General features: G+C 49.9%; 1 protein-coding gene across 1 annotated transcript in view; it reads left to right on the top strand.

The window, feature by feature from the left end:
* Positions 1-15,084, top strand: part of LOC109285707 (uncharacterized) — a 45,342-nt gene extending 30,258 nt beyond the window's left edge. The window contains exons 22-31 of the mRNA XM_059719041.1: positions 669-766; positions 2,748-2,805; positions 4,187-4,232; positions 4,630-4,779; positions 8,572-8,703; positions 9,089-9,292; positions 9,398-9,477; positions 11,681-11,765; positions 13,207-13,302; positions 14,859-15,084. Of these exons, the coding sequence (XP_059575024.1) occupies positions 669-766; positions 2,748-2,805; positions 4,187-4,232; positions 4,630-4,779; positions 8,572-8,703; positions 9,089-9,292; positions 9,398-9,477; positions 11,681-11,765; positions 13,207-13,302; positions 14,859-14,921 (1,012 nt within the window). The 3' untranslated portion in view covers positions 14,922-15,084. The remainder of the gene's footprint in view (positions 1-668; positions 767-2,747; positions 2,806-4,186; positions 4,233-4,629; positions 4,780-8,571; positions 8,704-9,088; positions 9,293-9,397; positions 9,478-11,680; positions 11,766-13,206; positions 13,303-14,858) is intronic.
* The last annotated feature ends 4,658 nt before the right edge of the window (positions 15,085-19,742 follow it).

Raw genomic sequence — 19,742 nt, 5'->3', positions numbered from 1 at the left:
TCTTTCTCCTCTTGTTTTTTTCCTGCTTCTCTGCTGTGTCTACATTGGGGAAGCTCTTCCTCTTTGATTCACTTCTGCAAACCACACACGGGAGCAGTAAAACAAGAGATCAAAGCCTTGACTTGTGTTTCATCCAGATGAAGGAGTTCACCAGCTGGGTTAGCTTCCATAATCCTTTTTCTTGCCTGGGTGAAATGGTTGTTGGAGTTGGGGTATTTCTATTAATGGATCAGTAACCTAATCCTGGTTGACCAACTTAGAATCATAGAGAATTAGGGTGGAAAGGGACCTCAGGAGGTCACATCTAGTCCAACCCCTTGCTCAAAGCTGAATCATCCCCAACTAGATCATTCCAGGCAGGGCTTGGTCGAGCCAGGCCTTAAATATCTCCAAAGATGGAGATCCCACCACCTCTCTAAATAATCTGTTCCAGTGCTTCACCACCCTCCTAGTGAGAGAGTTTTTCCTAATATCCAACCTCAACATCCCTTCCTGCAACTTGTATTGCTTGTACATGCTAAACGTCCCACATGCCAGGGCTGCATGAGAAGGGATTCCAGCCTGCTTAGACAATTTGCGCACGCTGGTTACTTTAGCACACGAAGGGGTTCTTTCAAAGGAAGTTCTGACAGCCTTTTCTCCTCTCCCTAAATCTTTCTGTGCAAAAGTCCTCAAGCCTGCTCCAAGGAACTGTTAAGCACTGGTGACTGTAGAGAAGAACATCATCGTGGAGTAGGATTGTTTCCATTTGTGCCACGAAGGGCTGGTGAGTACGCGTGTATTCCAGAAGCCGGTCTGTATTGCAAATGCACACGGGCACAGACAAGTAGTGTGCTTCTTCTCCTGGCAGTGCCAAAGGATATGATATAGACTGGCAATGAAGTGGATGCCTGATTGAACAGAGTGGGGCATGGCCTTATCACACAACAGCTTGACGTACAGTGACCCTCCATCTGCCTATTCCCACATCTTGGGTACATGAAAGCTAAACTGCGGCAACTTTAGTGCTGGTTCATTTGAGATAAGGAGGTCTCGGTTCAGCTTTCCCCAGCATGGGCACGTGGACTGTTTCGGCATGTCAGCTCCTCAGTGGGAGGTTCATACCCACTGTTGCTTCATGACAGGTTCCTTTGTCCATATACATTGTCTGTCCCAGGAAAGGCATGCTGATTTTACCAAAATAGCCAACCTTCTTATTTCGGACAGAGCTTATAGCACTGAAATTGCTTTAGCTGGTGTAACTTATGTCAGTTGCCTGATTTAAAAAAAAAAAATCTTCGGCGGTTGCTCTCTCCTCATTGAATTTTGCTGAAGTAAAATCTGAAACCCCACCCTTTGTGCACACTCCCCAACAGCAACAGTGAAGTGTAGACCTGGTTTAAGTTCTTGGCATGTTTCCATTGTGAGGAGCCAGACAAAGCAAAGAGTGAGCTTGTATCAGAGAGCAGTCTGGTTGGAAGGAACCTGAGGAAATCATTTAAGATACAATTTAATTTGCCTTGAAGAAAATGCTTAGCTCTGATTATGACTTATTACGATACATACTGCATACACATCGTTTTACCACATTTGAGAGGACTTTTCAAAAGCCGTGTGTGCGTGTGTGTGTGTGCACATGTGCGCGTGCACACGTGTGCAGGTGTATCCATACAGATAGACCAGCAATCTCTTAACTAAGGTATAGGAGGACTTTTCAAAGTGCTAGCCTGCACTGAACGCTACAGCACGGAGAGAGAAAGAATAGAGAAAAAAGAACTTAATTTTTGACTGGGGGTGGGGGGGGGGAATGGTTTCTATGCAGAAGCCAAGAAAAATAAAAATAACACTACCTTTTTTTTAAAAAGAAGCTGCTTGATATACCAGCTTTTACCCCTTAGCTACACATTAAATTGAATTAATGTGTAAATGTAAGTATGAGATACAGTAACCATGAAGAGTCCTATTGTATATCCCACTTATGAATACTTCATGGTGGGAGAATTGTGAAAAACAAATAATGATTTTTGTGGGCGATACATTTTATTGGACAAACAAACATGGTTAGGATAGAAATAGATAAGCTTCTGAATGCAGTGCAAAAACCCTTGCCTTGTGCATATTTCTTGGACCATCGTGGTTACAATATGAACAAAACCAGTATGCTGATTACACCTTCTGTGGCTAATGGGATGTTAGCCTCTTTGTCCTATTCAGTAATTTTCCTGCATAGCCGCCTCTCTAGCAGGCTGAGAACCAGGTGCCTAACTAAAGGCACTTTTCTCATAGGAGAATGAGCCAAAGAAAAATGCATTTTTGAAACAATCTAGATTTCCTCTCCTGCTGTCCAGGTACATCTACTGCAGTCCCCTCCAGCCATGCACCCTAGTTTGGCTGTTTAAGAGAGCTGCAGTGGGTGCCCTTTGTTCCCCTCCTGCCAGAGGTAGTTGTGAGATTGTGCAGAGTGTGTGAAACTGGTTAAGAGCCTCAACGGGAAGGTCCTCTGGAACACAATGAAGCACCATAGACTTCTCCAGCTTTACCCTACGGGGAGAACGTCTGAATTTGCTGTGGAGCAAGACCTGTCATAAAACCATGCTGGTGCAACATTTGGCCAGAGCAGCAACCATTTCCTGTGCAAGCGATGGGCATCCACCGCAACTACCATTGGGTCTTATTCATGGTCGACCCTATGAACGAGCCTTTCCTGCACTGGTACCAATCTGAAAGTTGATTTGTTTCCAATTTGTGTTTCTCATCCTTCCATGCAGGTAGCAGAAGTCCTGAAACTGAGATCCCACTCAGATCTGGAGGAAAGGGTGCGAGTAGGTAGGAGATCTCTTGTGTTTGTGTGTGTGTGCCTGGCTCCCAGCATCTGCCTAGGAGAAGACAGAAATCATGGTGCTGTAGAGCTGAGGGAGTGGACATGTGCCCCTGGAGCAGCTAGAAAAAGGGAAGGTTTCACAAGGGAGTAGCTGGTGTGCTTTATTATTTCTGTTGCTGCGGGAGGAAAACAGAACAAGGTAGCAAAACTCCCTGCAACCTGAACACTGAATCCTTCAGGGTTATAGCTAGAGGTTTTGCTCCATGTGCATTATTTTCCTCTCCTTCATGCATCGCAATGAGCAGGAAGGACCGGCTGCCCTTTCAGGCTCCTTGTCCTAGGAATATGCTTGGTTAGGCTTTTGTCCTGACAAGCGTGTTGTCTTCTCTTTCTTCAGAGGCACCAAATGTTGGATGTTTTGGCCTCAGACTAGAGGTAGTTACAGATGTTGATGGTGTAGAAGAGAGCCTGTCTTTTCAGTTCTCATGGCAGTCAGGGCTCTTTAGCTGTGGGCAAGGAATATCTCTTCTCTTTCTCCCATGCGCACAGTTGTTAGCAATGGAGGGAAGGACATTTTTAAACCTTCGGTGTCTGCTCTACCTGCAGCATTTACTATCCCGCTGACAGTCTCCTCGTTAGCTGAACCTTTGGTACAGCGGACAGTGACGTAGCTAGCTGGTCAGGACTCCAAGTGCTTTTGGGTTGCAGTGCTCCCTTCCCTCTGGGAGAAGTGGGACAGCTTGTACCCCTCACAGGTATTGGTTGAGACTCTTTGCAAACAGAAAGGTCATGTTGTGAAGGAAGTCTCTCTCCTGCAGCAGTGAGGCATTTTTAATGTGTTCATTTGAAATTTTGGGTATCTAAAGCACGGTTCCACCCCAGCTGCCGTGATTTGAAGGAGTGTCTGACTACAGCAGACCTGGGACTAGAATATGAACTTAAGTGAACAATGAGTGGATTAGGAGCCTACCTGTTCAGGATGCACCCTGACCAATGCACTCTTTGGACCCCTAACCCAAGCAACACAAACTTGGCGTGCTTGGGATTTATTGAAAGAAAAGAGGCTGGGATCTTGCACATAAGGAAGGACTTTTAAGATTAGCCTTGAGGTCAAGTGTCTTAGACACAGCCGTCACTTCTGGCTATGGTTTCAGTTTGCCTTCTAGTTGCCATTTTTCCTTCTTTCCAAATGGCTCCTGCAAGTTTTAGGCACTGTAAGATGCTCAATATTTACCTCTTGTCATCTTGCCCTCTGCTGAGGTCATAGCTGAGTTCACCCCTGTAGAAGCCGCTCCCAGCCCCCCTCAAACCTCTGACTGCAAAGCTGTTTTGTCAAAAATCAGCGTGTGTGGTTTGAAACATACCCCGTTTCTCTCTCCCACGCAGCACCTCTCCAGAACCTGGCATGACAGTTGGACAGACAGCCAGAGGGGTAAGCTTGAAATCCCTGCATGTCTTCTCTTTGGATAAACTTGTATCTCAAAGCTCAATGGTTTTTTCAACCATAAATTGTGCCCTTCCTCACCTGAGTGTGTCACTGATGGTTATACTTGTGGTATGTGGCCTGTGTAGGAATGTGGTCATTTGAATGGGAAATACTGGAATAGAACGACCCTTTAGACATAGGGCTTCGCAGTGTGCTGGTCCAGTTCACTTTGTGTTCTGTTTTCCAGCCCACTCTGTGTTTTCTTGTCCTCAGAAGCTGCTTTGTAAACCTGTAATACATGGAGCATTGCATGTAATTGCGTGCAGTTGCAGAAAACAAGACAGGCAATGATGTTCCCTAACAAAATACGTGCTGTGCTATTAAGGTTCCTTTCCTTTAGCAGAGAAGTGCTGAGATTGATGTCTTGGCGGAGGTGTCAGCTGGGTCAGGCCTGGCCCCTGCTGCATCCTGCAGGCCCTCTGCACTTGAGGTAGAAGAAGAGAAATGCTTAATCTTGGAAATGAAGGGCGAACACCTTCCTCAACTCTCAGAGGTACTGTGCCCTTTTGCTTTGTGTCTTTGAACCACAAAATTGTAAAGGAAATGAAGTCGCTCACTCTTTCATGGTTATTTTTGCGTTTTTCTAAAGTCTGGCCATCTGCAAGGGTGATTAAATGTTCAGATCTACAGGACCTGATGGTAGCTGTTGTATATTTAAACGGGCAGTCCCTGACCTGGGTGACACAGGGATAGATTTTAGAGTAGATACTTAGTTCATATACTGGAAGATTACTCCAGACTAATCTCAGGGCAGTTGAAATCAGGATCTAAGATTTGCTTCATTCACTACAGACTTAATACTAATGTAGGCGTGTCCGGTGGGATGCCCCTTGAAGGTGGAGTTGGACTGCTTTTTGTCTCTGGGGCTCAGCTTTCTGCTCCGTTATTTCATTAAGCCACGTTTTATCACCCCTTTGCCATCTGGCCTTCAGAGAGGGTGACAAAATAAGGAACTGCTTATTCTCATCAGTTTTGGACTGCCTAATGCTCCAGGTCCACAGAGGAGGTCCTCACCGCTAGAAGAGAACAGGGCATTTCTCATATCTTCTCCACTCCAACTTGGACAAAAAATAATTTCACAGATCAAAGTTCATGCTTTGGCAGCAGAAATGAAGTGTTGTTTTTTCACCTGTTTGCATCCATGTTGGCTTTGGATTCTGGCATGAGACCAACTTCAGACTACATATTGTTTTGGGGTTTTTTTTCTGCTTGACACTAACAGGCCACCATCTCTTTTCCTCTAGATCCTTTCCCTGTCGGGCCCCTCTCCCTGAAAATGCCTGCACAAAACCTGAAGTCTCTTTTGAAGTTCACCAGATTTCAGACTCTTACCAATTGGCTTCCTCCCCAGTATCTGACAGCCGCATTGCTGTGTTAGGGGCAATGGTTTTCTCTCTGCTCCCTTAGCCGTGCTCTGATGCATCTGCTTGTGTTTGTGTGAGCGGGGTGGTGGCCAGTAGGGGGTGCTCCTGTGCTGAGCCACCCACCTCATTGCACCCGTCCACCTGCCTCACTCCAAATGCCTCCCTGGGGGCACCTCATGTCTGGCTGACCCCCTTCCTGGACACCCGCAAGCCTGGGGGTACCGCTGCCACCACCCAGGGGTCTGGACTGGTTCTGGACCCTGTGCCCCCATGCGGTACACAGTCCTTGAGGATGCTTGACCCTCTGCAAAAGCTTGGGGTGCTTCCTTTAGCCTGAAGCACAAAAAGTAGCTTCCCCTAGTTAGCCGGACCAAGGGGGCACAAAGGCATGCCTCTCCCAACACGTCCACCACACTCGGTACAGTGAAGAACTTCATTGGTTACAGCGGGAAGGTTTGGGGAAGGGGGCAGGATAGAGAAGTATTACACAATAACCTTAGAGCAAATAGCAAGGCTGGGTAGCCTTTGATCATGCATCTGTGTTACTGCAAGCTATATATCTAGAAAGGCTTCAAGTAGCTTACTCACAAGCATCATCCAGAGGTTGATAGAGCTTCCCTCTGGAGGCAGGCAGTTTGTAGTGTGTCCATGGGTTTCAAGAGAGAGAGAGCAGCAGATGTTCAGTAGCCCTGTGCGAGTCGGCAGCGATCTGATCCGGCTTCGGATCCAGCCTCTTCAGATGGCCGCGATCCAACCTGGAGCTCCGGACCGGGTTTCCGCCTCCATTCGGCCAAAACTTCGGAGCCGCCTCGGAGATCCGGCCATAGGGTATAATGTGGAATCAATGACCTATCTATAACTTTCTTGTTTTCTGTCCAATTTGAATGAAACTTGCAGGGTGGTAGCCTCTGCTGAGAGCGTGAAACCTGCCAAGTTTCAAGAAGGTCAGTGCAGGGGTTTGGGGGGACTGCACCTCAAGCTGCAGACAAGAAAACTGGTGCCATGGGTGACACCGTGTGTGTTCAGGCGCAGCGGTGTGACAGCTGCAGGGATGGTGGCCCCTGCTGAGACACCTGCCAGCTGTGGAGGAGATCGGTGCAGGGGGGTCCTGGGGCCCTGCACCCCTAGCTGCTGATGGGCAAAACTTGTGCCAAGACTGTGTCTGTCTTGGGGCAGTTGATTGTCTGTATTGATTCCTTCCTCTCCTTAGCCTGGTGTTGTAGGTGCTAATTGCTGCTCGTTAAGTCGTTGTGTAGTAGCTAGGTCCTGTGTATTGAGCTGGTCCCTAAGTGAATCATGATTGATTGATTGGTAACTGGGAACACAGCACCTGAGCAGCCAGGCCTGCAGCAGTGCCTCCCCTCCCGCCCCAGGACAGACACAGCCAGTCCCACAGCACCCACGGCACCAGTTTTGCTTGTCTGCAGCTTAAGGGGCACTTCCCCCCAAACCCCTGCACCGATTTTCTTGAAACTTGGCAGGCTTTGTGACCTCAGTAAGAGCCACCACCTCTGCAGTGTTCACCCTGCTATGTTGTAACGCCTAGACGTGACATGAGTTTTGCTTTCAACAAGTTGGGGTACAGTTGCCCCAAAACCCCTGCACCGATCTTCTTGAAACTTGGCAGACTTTGTGGCCTCAGTAAGGGCCACCACCCCTGCCATTTTGACCTTGCTATGTTGTAACGCCTAGACGTGACGCGAGTTTTGCTTTCAGGAATTTGGGGTGCAGTTCCCCCCAAACCCCTGCACCGATCTTCTTGAAACATGGCAGACTTCATTCTCTCTGCAGAGTCTACCACCCCTGAAAATTTAATCCAAATCGGACAAAAAACAACAACGTTATGGCTATTTTATTGTTTCCCCATTATACCGTACGGCCGGATCTCCGAGGCGGCTCCGAAGCGCCTCGACCCGGACGTGCTGCTTCGGACCCCGAAACGTCCGAATCTTCTCTGGATCCGAATCTCTGTCCGGAGCCTCGCACAGCCCTAGCATTCAGCTGCTCTCTGTGTCTTCATGGTGGCTGCTCCCCTCCCACCGCCGGGCAGTCTTAGCTGGTGGAGCCCTATCCATAGCACCTTTGGGGGCCCGGCGGAGGCCAGGTGTGTTGGGTGTTCACCAAACAATTTAAAAAGCATCACAGGTCATCTCAGAGAGTGACACCTTTGGAGCCCCCGCCCCCATGCCATGAGCTCAGTGCCCGAAGAATAGAGGTTAGGGTAACCTGGGGCAACCAGGTTGACAGACAGGGGAGCGAACTAGTCACATGACCTGCAGCATTGGGGGGAACTTGAGACAGAGAGGAGCAGGTTCCTCCTCGGGCAGGGATGTCCCCAGCCCTGTTACCATGGAGACCAGGTGCATCCCGAGTGTGTGACCAGGGGGGCACAGGCAGGCAGAGGGGCTGATTCCTCCACGTGCTGCATGCTATTTCCTGCTCATTCAGGGTTTTTGTGTGTGTGAGTGGAAACAGGATAGTCCCAAATGCATCGAGGGCTGCGTTTAGTCTTTATGCAGTTGTCTTCTGTGAAACCTCTTGCCCTCTTATAATCCTCAGTCTTCACGAGTGAACTTCTGAGCTGAAGCGACCGTATCTGGGCTCTGATCTGGGAGCGTGCTGGCTATTCCAAGTGACCGCAGCAATGTTTAAATCAGTCCAAATGTAGCCATTCCACTTAGTAACCGTGAAATACAGAATACTGTTTTGCGGCTAAGGACCAGATGAATACACGTATTGGCAGAAAATGCTGCCACAGCTAATGCCCATCTGCTCTTAAAAACAGCACTAGCTAGTGACCCCCGTCTCCAGAATTGCCCTGTGATCAGGCAGACCTTACGCATGTGTTTCCCAGTTTAATGTGGTGCACAAACGGACCTGCTCTGTTTGGCCTCGCTACTTCATAGAATTGTTTTTTTCAGGACATGGAGAGAAAGATAATGAAGGCACTTGGCCATGGCCATCAGGATGAGATCCTGAGCAGTGCCTTTAATTTAAAGATCACTCGTCAGGACATGCAGACGCTAAGGAACCGTCACTGGCTCAACGATGAGGTAAAACACATTAAATGGGTATTAGCCTTCTTGTGCATGACATAAATAGTTTGCTGCAAACTTCTTTACAAGGCTATACTTGGACTCTTGCCTTGATCCAGAAGAAAAGTGTGAATCTAAGCAGACAGGCAACCCAACATGACTTCCTTTTTCTTTCCCCCCCGCTCCCTTCAAATTAGGTAGTAAAGCATTGGAACAGGTTCCCCAGAGAGGTGGTGCACTCTCCATCCTTGGCGGTTTTATGACCCAGCCAGACAAAGCCCTGGCTGGGATGATGTAGTTGGGGATGGTCCACTTTGAGCAGGGGGTTGGACTCGATGTGACCTCCTGAGGTCCCTTCAACCCTCGTTTTCTTTGCTTCTATGAAATATTCCCTTATGTCCAGGTGATCAATTTCTACATGAATCTTCTGGTGGAGAGAAATAAGAAGAAGGGGTTTCCAGCACTTCATGCTTTCAGTACTTTTTTCTACCCCCAACTAACTTCTGGAGGTTATCAAGGGGTAAGAAGGTGGACAAAAAATGTGGATATCTTCAGTAAGGACCTAATTTTGGTGCCAATTCACCTCCAGGTGCACTGGGGATTAGCGGTGAGTGAATTTGGCCCTTTCTTTGGACTGGATGAGAAAAGAAGCTAAAACAAAAAGGCTTTCATGTTCAGTCTGATATGGCTAACTCCTGTCTTTCCATAACAGGTGATAGATGTCAGAAGAAAGACCATTAAATATTTTGACTCCCTGGGTCAAGATGGCCACCGGATATGTAAATCTTTGTGGTGAGTAAGCACTTCCTGAATGGATTTCGTACACTCTTCTCCTTGGAAAAGGACTTCCCAGAATTCCTAGCTGGAATGGGGATTTTTTAGTAGCACAAGACTTGCCTTTGGATGACAGGAATCTCTATGCCCAATCGGTTTACTCTCAACAAATGATAAACAGTTGATGTTAGCATTCTTCTCCCTCCTTAGCCTCTAGAAACTTATACTCTGCTTTCTTGCCAATGTAGCCACATGCTAAGAGTGCAAGTGAAATTCTGGGACCGTACAGATGCCTTGTGGCACAACTGAATGCCCTGTAAATCAATATTCTGTGGAAGGACTGAAAGGGGGACCTCAGTGTCCGCTTCAGTGCTAAGATTAGCATGTGAGCTCTTGGCCACGATGAAACCCCTGGGGCTGTGGTTCAGACTGGCGTGCCAGTCATTCTGCTGGTCCCAGTGTTTTCTTGGTGTCACAGGGGTTGGAAGTCATGGTCTGCCACTTAGCCTTAATGGTGTAAAAGAAGCAAGAGAAGAGATGTCAGAGAACATGCACTTCATGTGAACAACCGGTTTCACAGCATGTTCAATCAGTGCTGTGGTTTTGGAGTTGGCCACAGACTGATGTGTGCTGTCTCCAGACTGGGTAGGACTACAATATAAAGCTCAAAGTGATACTGTACCACGAGCTGTATGGAAATAAGGACAGAGTATGGTGAAGAGGTGTGCTCAGTAGTACTAGCGGACTCTACCCAAGCAGTGTCTTGCTGCCACTGGAACAGGTTGGAATTGGTATCCCAGGAGAGGCCCAGTGGGGATCAACTTGGGCTCAGGCTCACACAGGGCCCACAGGCAGCCTCCCTTTTATAACCTCCATTAAGAGCAAGGCGTGGCAGGAGAGATTCAAGGGAAGGGCTGCAGCTGAGCCTGAAGTGGGCCATCCCATGGCCATGGACCTGCTACAGCAATTTGTGTATGTGAAGTGGAGGCTGTGCTTTGCCTGCCACTCATTCGCCCTCTGCACCTGGGATCATCACCCTTTATAGCGTATTAAAAAAATGCCTACTCTACTCCTACTTCCCAAGCTGCCAAGTGACTTCTGAGGAAAGGATTTACAACAGCTTCATAATGAAGACACCCTGTTATAATCTTTCTAGCTGGCGCAGTTACCAACCCAGGAATTTTTTTTTTCACTCACAACCAACATTTGTATTGACCTATATTTTTACTGACATATTTTACATTGTGTAAATCCAACCCTTTCGCCAACAGCAAGATAGGCCAGGTTCAAATTTAGGTGGTTAACACTAAGCGTGGTGATAAAAATAGTTTGTTGGTTAGTAAATTATTTGCAGATTGGTAGTAAAAAAAAAAAAAAGAAACTTTGTGTTGGCAACCACACTTGATAGCACCAATAGTTTTAAACCATGCTTCTCCCACCCAAGGGACCCCCTACTCCTCGGACAATCTGATCCCCCCCCACACTCCCATGCTGCTTCCTCCTCCAAACCTGCCCCCCAGCTTTACCCCTGCCAGCCCTGCTCCCCTCATCCTGGCATGGGCCCTTATGCAATACCTCTCCCCATATCAGCCCCACAGCTCTGCCCTATCTGCACCATCTCCTCCCTATACAACCTGGAGCTGTGTGACCCTGACTGTCTGTCAGGCGGTGGTATAGGTAGGTGACAGTATGCAGCAGTGGCAGCACATGGCTGGGGGGGGAGGGAGGGTGTAGAGAGCTAGGGAGGCTCTAATAGGTCAAGAAGTATGCTATGCTCCCGCTCAGACCACAGGGAGCTGCCTTGCTTTGTCTGTCCATCAACATTTTGCAGACAGCTTCCTTCTATCACTGAAACTCCATTCAAGCTCACGGTTGCTTCGTTTTGATGGACTTTATGGACAGGTGATTTTACCTTTTTCTCTGGACTGTCCCTACGTGTACGAGCTGTTGGAAACCCTGCTGGGTGGTTTCGATCAGAGACCTAGTTCAATACAGAAGCCTTGTAGATGATGTTGAGGTCATACTAACTTGTGATCTAAAATCTCAGCTGTGATGTGCGTAGTTTTAGGAACAGGAAGTTTTGCCTTTGACATGATATCACATTCTGTAGCCTTTCTTCTTGGCACCTTTTAGTCATTGGTGTAGAGATAGTTAATCCAATAACTTTACAAACTGTTGGCTACAGTATGAAGATGCCTGACGCTTTATTACTTTTGCACAGCCAATACCTGCTGGAAGAAAGCAAGACCAAGAGGAACATAGAGATCTCTCCTTCAGAGTGGACCCTCTACTGCATGAAATCACATGTACGTCAGCATTGTTTGTCTTTGAAGTGTAATAGTTTGAAGGGTTTTAGGCAGGCTTCCCCCGCCCCGACAGCTGTGTGCTGTCGGCAGCTTTTAGTCATGGTTTGCCGGAAAGGTGCTTTTCTTTGTATGAAATGGTATTTGCAGGGGAGAAGGGGGAAGTATGGCAGCAGCACTCTGGGCTTGATGAATTAGAACTGTGCCTCTCAAACTATGTGGCTTGAAACAGGTTCCTACCAAGTGGCATTAAATGATGGTCAAGAAAAGTTAGCTGCGAGTCCCACTCAAGCTTGAACTAAGCAGCAAGGTCCGGGTTTGCCTTGTCAGACCTGTTGTGCACGCAAAGCAGATTGTAATGCTACATCTGTTGAACGTCGCAGGATTGTGTTGCAGATTCGTGGGCACAGTAAACTCCCCAGCAGATCCCATTCAACAGTCCATCCCCTTCTTCCAGGCTCCTAACAGATCTTGTTTTTGTCGTGGGATTAGCAGTGAAAGTAGCTGTGCTTGGATATGTCAGGCAGGATCGGGCCCCTGCTGCCTCTGGGGCTCCAGGGACACAATCCTGCAAGACAATGCCTCTGGATGCCTGATCTAGACTCGGGGCTTATGTCTGTGGGCTCAGAGCAGGGAGCTCCAAGGGGTTTCTTTGCTCTGCAGTAGGAAACACATGCCCCAGCATCCCAAAGGGGCCACTTTAGAGCACAGGAAGCTCTGGGCTGTGGGGATCATACCATGACCCAACAGATATTCCTGGCAGTAAAATGACACAAACTATTTATAGGAATCGTTCTCCTCACATTTTTGGGCCCTGCGGGCGTTTTAAAGGGCACAGACATCCGTTCACTCCCATTTTGGGCAGGCACAAGCATTGTGCTGGTGTGACAGGGGTGGTATCTGTGTGCAGCCCCAGAGCTGTAACTTCCTCCCTCCGTGCAGCAGGAAGACAAGCAGAGGGGGGCAGATCTGACCCTTTGTCACACAAAGCCGCTGCTGAGAACTTGTGGTGAGGAAATTCTGAAGCTGTAGAGCAACATATGCATGTCCCATTGAAACCCAGTGCCGAAGCTGGTCCTTCAGTAGCTTGAACTGCAGCAAGTGATGAGGGGAGGGGCAGAATTAAACTGATGCCTCCACTCTAAGTTGTCTCTGTTGGAGATGAAAGGTCCCAGGTGGGACCAGGACCCTGTTGCGCTGGGCAGCATTCAAAGCAGGAATTGACTTCCCCTTGAATGTGATATATGAGCCACAGGAGCAGGAAGAATTGGTCTAATTACATGGGTGTTTTGGGAGTGAGTTTTAAACTTGGTGTGCTGGGATAGGCCCACGAATATGCTGGGAACGGAGTGTGGCTATGCAATCCTGCACCTCTTGCTGGCAGAAAGCAAGTTTGCAGTGGGATGGAGGAACTTGTGTGTAACCTCCCGTCCCTTCATCTCAGGAGATTCCACAGCAGCTGAATGGCAGCGACTGTGGGGTGTTTACCTGTAAATATGCGGACTATATCTCCAGGGACAAGCCAATCACTTTTACTCAGGTGAGTGAAGCTCATAACATTTTGGGCAAGTGACTTCATCTCTTGCATCTTGCCCAGTCGGTGGTTTATAAAGTCCTTGGGGCAACAGTATTTGGGGTGGGATGGGGAATGGGTGGTCTCTGGACCTGGGCCTAGTGCTGTGCTTTCCAGCCACGTGCAGCTCCATTTCCTTCTGGTGACTCTCCCAGGGGTCTGCCGCCAAGCCCACCTCCTGCAGACCAGGCCTTGCTGAAGTAGTACTGATAAGTAAGCCTTTGCAGGGCTGTTTATGTAGTCACCCGGCCTCTTCCAAATGCCCATTTGCCAAGGACAACCTGTCCAGCTCTTCTGAGATGGGGGACTGAGTTGAAGGACCGGAAGCGTGTGCCCCACTTTCATAAGGGTGTGTATAACGATCCAGTCCAGATTCCTGGGTGAACGCTAGCTAGCTTTCAGGTGTTTCAGGCTTGTTAGTTATCAGCCATTGACCCAGGTGCTACCATGTTTAATGCTGGCATTTCCTTGGGCTTTGAATTTTCTGTGTTTAGTGGAGAAGAAAACCAATACTATCACATATACCTTCAAGGAAAGTGGTGAATGCTGGTTCTTTGTAAAAATGTGTAATGTGAATGTAATGCGTTCAATATCAGGAGGCGCCAGGGGGAAATCTACAGATCTGTGCTGGCTATTAATTTGGACGACAACTCCCAGAAACCCTGAGGGGCTGTGGAGGCAAGGGAGAAAGAAAGACGAGGTTAGGGGGACGAGAGAGAGCAGCCTATAGGTGGAACGTGGTCCGTCCTACACAGAGAAGTGCACAGTGGATATGGAGATCTCACTGGCTCGGTCATCTGGCTTGGGGGCAACTGCAGTCTGCTGTCTGCATTGGTGATGCGCAGGGGGCACACGCGGGTGCCCCTGCACCCCCTGAAATTGGCTGCTGTTGCTGGCGGCATCTGCAGCAGTTGCCACTCGCCACCTTCCCCCCACCTCGATGCTATCAGTGGCGTCTGCAGGTGGTCGCCACCGCCACTCAGTACTTGCCATCCCCCCCATCCTTGCCACCAACACTGCCACGGCTGCCTGCAGGTGGTCCCCGCTCGGCCCACTCTTGCCGCCAACATCGCCGCGGGTGCCTGTGGGCAGTCCCCACTTGCCACCACACCCCGGCCGCCGCTGCCACCATCGCTGCCTGCAGGCGGTCGCTGTGCCCCCCCAGCCTCAGGAGGCACAAGGCGTTCATGGCTGCCTGAGTGCTCTAGGGACTAAAGCCTACTTTGGGGACACATACGGAGATGTCAGGGTGAAATTAAGGTGCTGACTATAAGTTACCACAATGCTGATGCGTCTTTACCTTTAACCTATTCCCTCCCTTTTGGCCCCTTGGCTTGTGGCGCTAACCCCTATGATTTTCAATAGAAAAGTGGGAACTCCCCCTTTCTTCTTGTGCCAGGTTCTGGGTCTGCAGGGTTGGCATAAATTATCATGATGGGATTGCCTACAGGTTTAAATCTGTTTTTTTTATTCCCTTTACTATGACTGCATGTCTAAGAGAAATTATTTTTAACTTTTCTTAGCACCAGATGTCTTACTTCCGTAGGAAGATGGTGTGGGAAATACTCCACCAACAGTTGCTATGATTTGAGGTATAGTTTTCTCTGGAGTATAGAAGATCTGCCTGATTCCTGAAACTGGTTTTGTAATGATCCTAGGAAGAAGGCGTTTGTCTCTTGATTTGTAACAAATCCCTAATGAAGCCCTTATGGCTAGAGTTTAATATTTATTTGTAGAATATATTGAATATGCGGTATATATTTATTTCTTTTTAATAAAATATGTATTTAACTTATGCAAGGAGTCTTTCCTGAACTCGGATGTCTAGCAAAGAAAATGTGAACGCATTTGAAGTTACTATTTAAAAATATATATATGTGAGAGGGGGTGTACCCAGCATCCAAAGAGATCGATGCCCAATCCTGTTCTAGGGCAATCTTCCCCACTCTTGCCTGCCATGCCTTTGATGTGAAATAAATGCAATGCGGGAGGCTGCCCCATTTGCAGCCCTGGTGTACTGGGCCAATCACACGGCTCCGAACCATCCCTACACCGTGCCCCATGCCTTGCAGATAGCATCCAAATCCACTACTCCTCCAGCCCCTCATTGGGCTGCACTCAGTCTCTTGCTCACTCAGGCCTCAGGCCCCACTCAGTGCGCCTTGACCCTTTGGCCCCTCATCAGGCTGCAACCCAGTTCCTCACTGGGCTGCACTCTGGGACACTTACCCATCAGGCCTCAGGCCCTACTCCCTCTCATGGCTCTCTGTACCGCTGGCCCTCTTCTATGCCCAGACCCCTTATTCTAGAAACCTCTTCTTAGATGGATTCATTTGCCATCATCATGTGAACTGTAGTGACCCTGGTTTCTATATGTCTGCAGTGGCCCCAATTCACGGACCTTCAGCCTCCCTGAGGCCCTGGCCCTGCTCACAAGCCAGTCACAGCGCCAGACCCTCCAAAGCTCTGGCCACACCTCACTGTGGGTTTGTTCCCTTTAGCCCCTCCTGGGCCCTGCCCTTAGCCTAGACCAGTTGAGGTCTTCAACACCGTTAGATTGGCCCTTGGTCACAGATTCTCCTTCTCAGGCCCCTTCAACTACGTGCTCTTCTCTTAGCCAGGTTCAGAGCCATGCCACGATTGGGTCAGTCCTGGTCCTTGGGAATGCCCTGGCACGGTCTCCATCAGGTCAGGTCCTCTGTCTGAGCCTGCCTGGTCAATCTTTGGCTGGATGACCCTGGGCTCTGCCCCCCAGGCTGGTCCAATCACCCAACCTCTACTTATTGAAAAGCCTCCGAGAAGTTGTGTAGCAAGTTGCTGGTAGATGCCTTTTCATGACTGAAATATATGTATTGTCAAGTTTGGACTCTGACTAGAAAATACCTTGTGGAGACACTGGGGTGAATTAAAATGAAAGAGCGTGTTGGCTGACTTGCTCAGCAGGGCAAATTTGGCCAGCACAGAGCTCTGTGCTATTGCAGGCCCCCAGGCTTGTGTGCAAACTGGCTGTATACTATGTTTTCCCAGATACACACCCTTTTCCCTAAAATCAGCACCCCGCCAAATTAGGGGCCGTGTTTTAAGCAGTTTTAAGCAGGGAAGCTTATTCCTTCCCTGGAAAAGAAGCAAGGCTGGTGCTACTGCGCAGCTGCCAACGTAGAGGGGTCCTGTCTTAAAAGCCTCACAGCCATAGCTGTGGCTGAGCACTTTAGCTTGCGCCCAGTGGCAATGCGTAGGGGGTGCACGGGGGTGCGTGTGCACCCCCTAAGAGTATCTCGATGAGCCTTGCGATGTGGAAACTGTGCTTTATTTACAGGAACTTATTTAAGAACTAACAGTCCTGGCAGTGCCCTTGCAGGGGTGTGGGGCCTAACCTTTGTCGACATAGAGTCAGTTCTCCTGGAAACAGTGTGTCCAGGAAGAATAGAGGTGACAATCTGGATGAGACAGCTGGCAGCAAGAATTTCTTGGTGCTGCACTTCCTGGGTACTCGATGGTCGCAGGGGGAAGCATACTGTGCCACACAGCTGGTCGTGACTTTGGAAAAGCCTTTTTTCCCCTGCATTCGGCCTTCCAAAAACAAGGTGCATGTTTTATCTGGGGGCTATTGGATTCAGGGAAAATAGGATAGAGAGCTGTTCAGCTCTTCTAATTAAGACTGCATTGAGCTTTCGACCTCCTATGATTACATGGGTTCAGAACAATGCAATGTGTCGTTCCTGGGCCTGACTCACAGATCTCAGACTGAGTCAGTGTCCATGTGTGGCCAGGACTGCCTTTACATAGGTGCTTCCTAAGCAACTTTATTCTGCAGGGGGAAGGCTTGAAGTCAAACGGTGCTTTTATTGTCTGGTGCATCACTGCAATTGGGTGCAATCTCCTTCCCCTCTTGTCATCCTACCCGTGCACAGCATCGCTTTTGGTGCCATAGGAATGGGTTCTGAGGGCTCTGAGACCTCGCCACCTGGCAGTGAAGCTATCAATTCTCTGCTGGATGCAGCTGCTCTGGGTCATGGTCCTTGATGGATAACACCCCAATAGACAGGTGCAGAGTGAAGGAACTTGCTTCTCTTCTGCAGTCTCCTCCTCTCCTGCACCATCCCCCTTTTCCCTCCCTCTCTTCCTTTTTTCTCCTCTCTCCTGTCTCTCCCAGTCTTTGTGCTTGTCCCCTCTCCCGTGACCTCTTCTCTATCTCCTCCTTCCTCCCCTCTTCTATCTTCCACCCCATCCCTGTCCCCATTCCTCCTTCCTTTTTTCGTCTCCGCCCTTTCTCCAGGCCGTCCCTGTCAGGATCAGAGGTCCTTTTCTCCGGGCTGGGAGGACATGAAAGGAGCATGCCCCAAGCACATGGGCTCTCCCTTTTGGCTTCTGGCCTTGCCCCTGACTCAGGGCCACATGCGGCCACTCAAGAACCTGGCAGATCAGGGCTGATCCCGGCATTGAACCAGACTTCTCCAGACAGTTGGGAGATGAATGACCTGTTTCCGCACCAGGTCATCACATTTAGCCAAGAGTTTAACCGCCGAGAGAAAAATGTCCTTTGTTAGCGTCACCTAGGCTCTTCCTGCGGCCCCTGAAGGTGGAGTTATGCATCACCAGGGTTAAAGCCACGTGGACAGAGATGCTCAAGTCCTGGCCTCCAGAACTTCTTTGCTTCCTTGATTTCTTTTTCAGGGTCTTCATAAGCAGCGCCATGTAATCCCCACTGCTGAAACCCTGTGCAAGCATTTAAGCACAAATGTTTAATTTGCATGACTCTCCATCCTTTCCACTAAATGAAGCCACTCTTCACACTGCTCACCCAGGGGAGGACAAGAAATAATGGACACAAGTTGATTGAGGATTGCTTCAGGCTAGGCATATGGAAAAACTTCTTTACAAGTCGAGTGCGGAGGATTTGGAGCAGGCTTCCCCCAGAGGTGCTGCAGTCACCCACCCTGGCGATCTTCAGAAAACGTCTTGCCGCCCACCTTGCTGGGGTCATCTGATCCCAGCGGTCTTTCCTGCCCAAGTTCAGCGCGGCTGGACCCGATGATCTGTAAGGTCCCTTCCAGCCCCTACCAACTATGAAACCTTTCACCGCAGCAGGCCACTGGCTGCTGTGGCCCCCAGCTTTCCCACGTTGGGCTGTGATGTCTGGCGCTATGTCGGGGGAGGCGGGCTTTTGACTAAGAGGTTGGAGGACGGGTTTGTCTGGGGTGATTTGGGCAGGGCTGGTCCTGCCTGGCAGGGATTTCTCTAGGGTTGTTGGTTGTAAGCGTGTTGGTATAAGGATATAGGCAGAAAAGGTTCTTTGGCTAGATGTGATATTTTTATTAGACCAACTAAATAGTTGGACAAATTGTTCTAGGATTTCTGCAGGGTTTTTGGTTGTTCTAGGATTTCTATCACTCTGTGGCTCGGACTGGTCACAAGGGGGCAGCACCAGGCTGAGGAATAACCCACGGGCACCTCCCCAGAGCCAGCCGCAGCCCCTAGCCACCAGGCCCTTCTGCTCCTGCCCCAGAACCCAGGAGTCCTGGGGACCTGCTCTGCGCCACTGCCCCGCCAGCCCCCAGCCCCCTTCCAGAGAAGAGTGAGAACCCAGGTGTCCAGTCCGGCCCTGCACCTATCTGCCCCCAGAGGCACCTCTCCCCTGCCCCAGACAGGCATCGGGCCTCCAGGCCTCCCAGCTTTCACCCCCCAGGTCCTCTGCCTGGCACGGATCCCAGGAGCCCTGGTGCCTTAGTCCTGCAGGGGCAGGGCTTGGGAGCGGGACCACGGGCAGAGCATCAGGCACAGGGGCAGTGCTGGGAGCTAGCCCTGCCATAGGGCTCAGCTGCCAGCCACCGGGACGATGAAGCCTGGTGGGGGCAACAGCTGCCGGGATGGGAGGAAGCCTGTGCCCCTGCCCCTGCCCCTACTTCTGCTCCTGCCCCTGCCCTGCTGCCAGGACTCCTGGCTTCCTCCCCAGGTCCAGCAAGTGAGACAGGGACCCTCAGGACCAGGGCTAGGGAAGGGGGATCAGTGCAGCCCCAGCCTCTGGAGTGTGCTCAGGGCTGTGGGGACAGCCCCACGGCCTCAGAAATCTCCCTCTGGGGAGTCCCCCCCCACCCAGCCATGTTGGGACCCTGAGACACAGGCCTAATGGGAAGGTAGACAAGGGAGAGGCTGGGACAGGCTCCCAGCGGCAGTGCCAGGCTGAGGAAGGACCCGCCTGGCACCAACCCAGAGCCAGCCACAGCCCTGACCCACCAGCACCCTCCCTCCCGCTCCAGAGCCCAGGGGGCAGCTGGCGCCCTGGATGTGCAGCACCCAGGAGGGCCTGGGAGAGGTCTGGGGGTCAAAGCAGGGGGGCTGATCCAGTCCATGGGGGTGTTGGGGGCCTGGGTGTATCCCTGACAGTCTTTACCTACAGCAGGGACCCT

This window comes from Alligator mississippiensis, chromosome 15 (assembly GCF_030867095.1).
Source record: "Alligator mississippiensis isolate rAllMis1 chromosome 15, rAllMis1, whole genome shotgun sequence".
Lineage (NCBI taxonomy): Eukaryota > Metazoa > Chordata > Crocodylia > Alligatoridae > Alligator > Alligator mississippiensis.
This window is presented reverse-complemented; position numbering and strand designations above follow the sequence as displayed.